The sequence below is a fragment of the Psammomys obesus genome, unplaced genomic scaffold, assembly GCF_907164565.1.
Source record: "Psammomys obesus unplaced genomic scaffold, mPsaObe1.curated_primary_1811, whole genome shotgun sequence".
NCBI classification, from domain to species: Eukaryota; Metazoa; Chordata; class Mammalia; order Rodentia; family Muridae; genus Psammomys; species Psammomys obesus.
Genome location: NW_026596143.1, coordinates 9,247,228 through 9,254,601, shown reverse-complemented (window position 1 = coordinate 9,254,601; position 7,374 = coordinate 9,247,228). Strand labels below are relative to the sequence as shown.

Here is a 7,374-nt window from a genome sequence, read left to right as displayed (position 1 = left end):
TTAGGGAACTTCCTGTGGAGACCTCATGTACCAAAAGGGATGTAATCCTCTTGTCTTTCGTCCATCCAGCAATCTCTGGATTTTCCTTAGTGAAACTGGAGTGGGCATTTTGCCTGTGATTATTGGCCATTGTTAGTGTGTCTGTGGGATCAAAGATCTTCATAAGTAAAGAAGATTCGGCAGATTCAGTTCTTCTAGTCTCCTAACAGGACATTGGGGGCTGGAAAAATGGCTCAGTGGTTAAAAGCACTGACTGCTCTTCTAAAGGATTCCTGTTCAATTCCCAGCACCCACATGGCAGCTCACAACTGTCTGTAACTCCAGTTCCCAGGGATCTGACAACCTTACACACGGAGAGACAGACATGCAAAACACCAAGGCACATAAAAATCAATAAATAAAATAAAAGGACAGGATATTAAACATTCACAGAGAAGCTGAAAACGATAATTAGGGACCTCACTGCTTTGGGTTTGCCAGCACATGCTTGAATAGACTGCATTTCTATGCCATTACTCCAACTGAGGCTCCGATTTTAAGTCAGAATCATTCCAGGGGCTTATGTATTTGGGAGCTTGTAAGAGCTCTTCCTGAGAGCTGGCCAGGAAGAACTTCTAACAGAAGAAATCACTGGGAAGAAGACAAGAAAACAAAGATATATGTACCTTTATCTGATATATATATATGTAACAGATATAGATACATACGTAAAGATATATGTGTGTGTGTGTGTGTGTGTGTGTGTGTGTGTGTGTGTATGTTCAGTGAAGATATATAACCTTTTTCCTGGTTTGTTTATTCCACATGTGAAAAAATGAGTGCCTGCTGTGAGCCAAGCCCTGTTCTGAATGTGGAGTATTGTTACATGGTATAGATGCTGTCTGTGCCTGTCAACTTGAAGTTCAAGGGGAGATGATGAGAACATGTAAATATGCACACAGCACACACATTATAAAACTGTGCGTACACAACACACATACAAAGGCAACACATGATAAAACTGTACACACACAACACACATATGAAGGTGACACAAACTTATGTGTACAATAATAAACACCCATAATATGATTATTTCTACAACATACATACAGTATGTATGTTGTAGAAAGGACAACCTGCATATACAATGTACATACAACAATAGCTTATATATACAACACACACAACATGTATACACATATATGTATATATTTGCATGTTTATAGTCAACTGAAAAGACAAAGGACAAATCTTCAGTGCCATGAAGGAGCCAGCATGTGGGCAACACACATTTTTATAAGAAGATGGCATTTGTGGTGAGACAAGGTGGGATGCTATGGGTGATACTTCAGAGACTTAATGTGTATACACAGTGATGAGAAGTTTCAGAAAAGCGTAGATTCTGGTTTTGCTAGTGTGGCATAGGGAAGTAGGGTGTAGGTGGAGAGTGGGGTTCCGAGCGCCCCGCTTCGAAGCCTATGCTGAGTCAGCCCGCGGGAAACAGAAGGCCCCAGTGGAGGAGGCTGAGCCAGCTGCTCTGCTGTTCCCTTCATCCAGGTTCCTGGGTGACTCTTACGGCCACTGCAGGACTCAGCTCAGTAGCCGAACATGAAGACGCGCTCCTCAGACATCTGTTCCAAGGCTATCAAAAATGGGTTCGCCCCGTGTTGAATTCCAGTGACACCATAAAAGTCTATTTTGGCTTGAAGATATCTCAGCTTGTGGATGTGGTGAGTGATACTGGGGCTATACCCCATCCTTAACGGTTGTGACTCCTGACTTTTGTCTTTCACTGTTCTTGACACTCACATTTCACAAATAGGCTATGGTGAGAGGAAATCTGCCCCAACCAGCCAGTGAAATGTCCTGAAGAAGGAATAAGCTGTCATCCCATTCCAGGGCTGTGGGACTCTTGAGCAGAGGGTGGAGAGGGGAGCTTACATAGGCTGGTCCCTGGTAGGAAGCAGGGGAGAAGGGAGAATAAAACCCAGGATGGCAGGCAATATCCCAGCTCCTGCTGCATATGCCCTGGGGTATCAGAACCTAGACCAATGGTTCCCAACCTTCCTAACGCTGCAGCTCTTTAGCACAGTCCCCCATGTTGTGATGACCCCCATAAAATTCTTTTTGTTGCTACTTCACAACTGTAATTTTGCTAGTTATGGATTGTAAATATCTGTTTTCTGATGGTCTTGTGCAACCCTTGTGGAAGGGTCATTTGTCCGCCCTCAAAGGGATCACAACCCACAGGTTGAGGACTGCTGACTTAGAGGAAGACAAAGTGGTGATGACAGTGGCTGTTAGGGCCACATCCTCGCCAAGGGACTCCTCCTTTTCCTGAAGTCACCCACACCTTTGCGACTCTGCTCACTTTCCTCTTAGGCTTGTATTTCTGATATGTTTCTTTTTGTGGAGAAACCTGGATGCTCAAATCCCCCAAATATGCTCATCCTATTATGGTCCCCAAAGTTCTAAAATACATCTCCTGTGTGGCTCAAGCCTATGGCCCTCTCTCTTTGGCTGGCTCAATACCCCAGGATTCCTTCTGGAAAATCATACATAGTTTGTTTTAAATCCAGCTGTAACTTCCTTCTTTGCACCATAGAAAGCCGTCTGAGTTGTTCAGTTGATAAAAGTATCTCCACTGTGAATTGCTGCTTGTCGTAATAGGCAGTTTTCACTTGAGCAGTATGCCTTAGGGCAACATACCATTGACTTCATCTTAAGTTTGGATTGTTTGAATCTTTTGGGTGTTGAACACTTCTGAAGTAAGACTCAGGATTCTTCCTAACAAACACCCCCAAAATTGAGACCCTCAATTTTTATCCTTTTTTTAAACTATCAACAATTTAATTTTTTATTAGTTCCTTGAACGTTTCATATAAGTCACTTTAATAATGCCTCCATCTGATCTCAGATTCAACACTCACCCAACACTGTACCCATAAAAACAAATCCTTCAACACAAATTCTTGTTGCCTAAATATTCTTGGATGTGTGCATCATGATTGGTTTAACCAGAGCTGCACTCTCAAAGAAAACTCTCTCTCCAAATAGCTCCACAGCTAGGGCTGGAATTTCCTGCCCAACGTGCACCTGCACACTGGGATTTGGTCTGCTCTGGGCTTGCCCAGGTTTCATGCATACTGTTGCAACCGCTTTCAGTTAATATGTGCATGTACCCCACCATGTCCAGAAGACACTGTTTAATGTTCAACCTTTTTAATTGTCCCTTTCTTAGGATGAAAAGAATCAGCTGATGACAACGAATGTGTGGCTCAAGCAGGTGAGGATCATTCCAAGGCTGTGTCTGCCAGCCAGCCCGCCCAGGCACTAACATCTCTTTAAATTTAGACAGATTGCTATCTGAAGGACACTCTAGGAAGCATGCTGGCTTCCTCAGGGAAAGATTTAGGGACGCCTGGGAAGGGTCTGTTTCATCTTCAGCTTTGAGCATGGGATAACAGCCTTGTTAGTGTATGGGCGTGCATCTTCCTGTGGCACTATTCCTCAGGGGTGGGACAGTATGGGACAGGGCTAACATTAGGCAGGTGGTGACTGACAATGATTTAACACTGTTTCCTGAGAGTCTGCTAAGTGACAGACATTGTGCAAGATCCTGGAAGAAGAGAGAAAAAACAGGAAAGGACAGAGGGTTAGTTGTGTTATGTAAGGGATAGTTACTGTAAGATGATGAGCATCATTAATAAGTGTATGTAAGGCCTGCGATTACATGAAGGTGACATTGAGATGGGGGAAAGTCAGGGAATTCTCCCAAGAAGAGCAGATGTCTAATGTGGGTGTCAAGGTCAAACAGAAGTCCTGAAAGCCAGATAGGAGTGGATTTTGGGAATCACATGAACAGTCTTCCCAATAATTCCCATAACGTCACAACGCTCTTAACACCTAAGCAAACCAATGGAAACTCTTCCCAAACATTCCAGCATATGTTCATAAAAATGAAGACTAGAACACTCAGTTCCCTGCCTGTCCTCCTTTGTCCCGCCCTACTAGCCAATGATAACTCCTCCCAGCCACTGACCTTTATGAAGCACAACTCTCAAATGCAGAGGAATCCCTCAAGCTGCACCTATTTTTATTCTATTGATTTTATTTTGCAGACTCGTTTGTCTTTCTTCTTTGAACTTTCAGAGATTAATCATCTCCCTGGGGACCATAAATATCTTATTAACAGACTTGCTGAAACCACATGAGGAAGGACAATGTCGTGACCCCCTCAGATTCTGCACCATCATGGTCAAGTCCAAATGCATTTCCATCCATTCATCCACACTTTATTTCTTCTGGGCACCTCCCCAGACCCTGTCACCCCCACCATCTCCCCAACCTGCCTCACGACCCGCACTGATTCCTCACCCTTCCCACTTTAGCTTTAAACATTGTTTCTTTAGAATGCCCACACCCTCCCTTTCCCAGCACCACCTGCAGCTTGTGTGAGTGTCAGGGACCAGTGCCAGTTAATGTGGCATATTCGGTGACACAATAAGATCCTCAAGCAGAGTAAGTCCCATCAGCTGTTTTTTTTTTTCCTTACATCTTTATCCTCCCCCCCCCCCGCCCCCGCATTGATCTTGCTGCTGGAGGGCAGAAAGCAAGAACAATTGTCCCGACTTAGAAATCCTCCCCTGGGGCTTGCCTCAGTTCTCTTAGAATACTGTTGAAATTATTTCACTGTTTACCCCTTTTTGTCCAAGAAATTTTATGGGTCCTTAGAAAAACCCACATTAGCAAACTGAGAATCTGCTGGCATTCATGATCTGGAGAGGTCAGGGGCAAGGCTGTACATACAGCTTCATCCAGGACACCAGCAACACCACCAAGCTTTGATCTTGGCTTTGAGACCAAGGTAGCTCGGTGGCCTCAAACTCATGGCTCTTCTGCTTCTCAAGTGTTGGGATTACAAGCTTGGACCACCTTGCTAGTATGGTTTAATTTCGAGTCTGATAACTTTCCCCCCCTTTTCTTTCCAAACAGTTTTTCTGAACGTATTGTTGACCACCCATTTTGTGGGTTGCTCTGTTCATCATCAATGGGACAAAATCTGTTTGCCTGGGTCTGATATGATACCGTGTGTGTGTGTGTGTGTGTGTGTCTGTGTGTGTGTGTGTGTGTGTGTGTCTGTGAGAGAGAGAGAGAGAGAGAGAGAGAGAGAGAGAGCAGTGACAAGTGACAATACAACCCTTTTCTGAAGTACAAGTACATTTTATATATTTGATAAAAATGCTTTTTGAGTCAGGGCAAATACAGGTAGATGAAGTTTAAATTAACAGATTGATGAAATGGCTTGTTTTCCATCCGAATCATGCTGCTTGTAAATAGTAGAATTATCGAATTTTACCAGCCAGTTTATATGCTAAAGTTTGACATACAACTCATATATAAAGGATGGCTCACCGCTCACTTTGTGTGCATTAAACTTACATGTTTTTGATTCTGTAAGTTTTTCTACAATGTTTTATCTTAATTTTTTTAATTTGATGTAGTCTTTCCCATCCCTCAAATCAAGTCATACATATAACTAACTCTTCTTCATCACAGACACACCCACACCCCTCTTCGCTTTAAACCCATAATGTACTATAAAATATTGTTACTTCAGAAGAGTCCAGTTTCTGAAGTAGGCAAAGGCATTACAGAGTCAGCACAAGACAAGCTTAGTTAATATGACTTAGAGCAGAGCAGTATGTTTTTTGTTTGTTTGTTGTTTGTTTTTGTATTTGTTGTTTGAGACAGTGCTTCTTTGTGTAGCCCTGCAAGTCCTGGAACTTGCTCTGTAGACCAGGCTGGCCTCAAACTCACAGAGATCCCCCTGCTTCTGCCTCCTGAGTGCTGGGATTAAAGGCATCACCACTGGCTGGGCCAACAGAGAAGTATTTTTTTTTAAATTTTTTATTAATTACACTTTATTCATTTTGTATCCCCCCATAAGGCCCTCCCTCCTCCCCTCCCGCCCCCACCCTCCCTCCCCTTTCTGCATGCATGCCACTCCCCAAGTCCATTGATAGGGGAGGTTCTCCTCTCCTTTCTGATCTTAGTCAGAGAAGAATTTTTAAGAAAGCCTTATTTGCTGGGCTGGAGAGATGGCTCAGGGATTAAATGCACTTGCTACTCTCAAAGTCAGCCAGGTCTTTTCTGGCCTCCGTGGGCACTCACAAATGCATGCACTGCGCGCACACACACACACACACACACACACACACACACACACACACGTAAACATATAAATCTTAAAAAAAAACAAAAAACAAAGCCATATTGTTTTAGGCAAGGAGAACTTGTTCCTAATAGTAGCAGTGTATTAAAATTTGCACAGAAAATAAATTTACATTTTCAACCCCCTTTCAACATTATTTAAGCCTAGACAAAAAATTATTGTTGTTATTTTTTTTTTTTCAGATAAAATACTTCATGGCTTTATGAGTTGAAACAGTTTAAATTCTTTTGCTGCCAACCTCATCCCCTGCACATCGCATTGCACAGGTTAAGCGGAATTTTAACTTGAGAGAAAGAGACCCCTCACGAAGTCCCAGGGACAAAGCAATCTTCGGTTCTTGCTCTTCCTGTAGGTTATGAGAACACATTTGCGAGCAGTCCCAGATAGCTTGCAGAAGAGTTAAATCTAAATTACGTTTTGATGGGATGTAACAGATTAAGGTCACCTGTCCACATGGCTAAATATTAAGAGCACAATCAAGCCTTAATCACACAGCCGCAGCAACCTGGGCTTTAGAAAACAGAGCCTCCCCCCCCAATCCCTAGTTCTAGATTTAACTCTTACATGCCTGCATTTCAGTGAAGGTTGGCTTCTAAAGGGACCTCCAGTAACTGTTTTAAACTTTCAAAGGAGGCAATGGCACTTGAGGGAGAAGAAAGTCTTATCAGCAAGGCGGTGCTGCACTTACTGAATGACTGTATGCAGGGCTAGGAATAGCTGGGGTTCTTTTGTGAACAGACTCCTCAGTGGCAAATGGGGGAGGGGTGGTGAACAAAATGTCAACTGTTTGTGGACATTTCTGAGCCTCAGACCCCCTCTGACGATTCCAAGAGTCTCTCAGAAGGGGACAAGGTAGTCAGAAGCAGGGAGATATGTGTGCTCTTCCAGATGGGGATAAGGAAACAGAGAAGCCTGAGAATGTTGAGAAAATACCATACATGCTTTAGTTAGTCTGGCTTCTAAGTAGCCAGTCTTCTCTGCGTGCTTTTCCCCCAGTTACACAGCATTTTAACAATTTTAGATGCCACGTTCCCGGAGGCCATGTCTTCTTCTTCTTCTCCTTCTTCTTCTCCTTCTTCTTCTTCTTCTTCTTCTTCTTCTTCTTCTTCTTCTTCTTCTTCTTCTTCTTCTTCTTCTTCTTCTTCTTCTTCTTCTTC

At 43.2% G+C, this 7,374-nt stretch overlaps 1 protein-coding gene across 1 annotated transcript in view; it reads left to right on the top strand.

The window, feature by feature from the left end:
• The first annotated feature begins 1,580 nt into the window (after positions 1-1,580).
• Positions 1,581-7,374, top strand: part of Chrnb3 (cholinergic receptor nicotinic beta 3 subunit) — a 12,273-nt gene continuing 6,479 nt past the window's right edge. The window contains exons 1-2 of the mRNA XM_055593414.1: positions 1,581-1,709; positions 3,224-3,268. Of these exons, the coding sequence (XP_055449389.1) occupies positions 3,242-3,268 (27 nt within the window). The 5' untranslated portion in view covers positions 1,581-1,709; positions 3,224-3,241. The remainder of the gene's footprint in view (positions 1,710-3,223; positions 3,269-7,374) is intronic.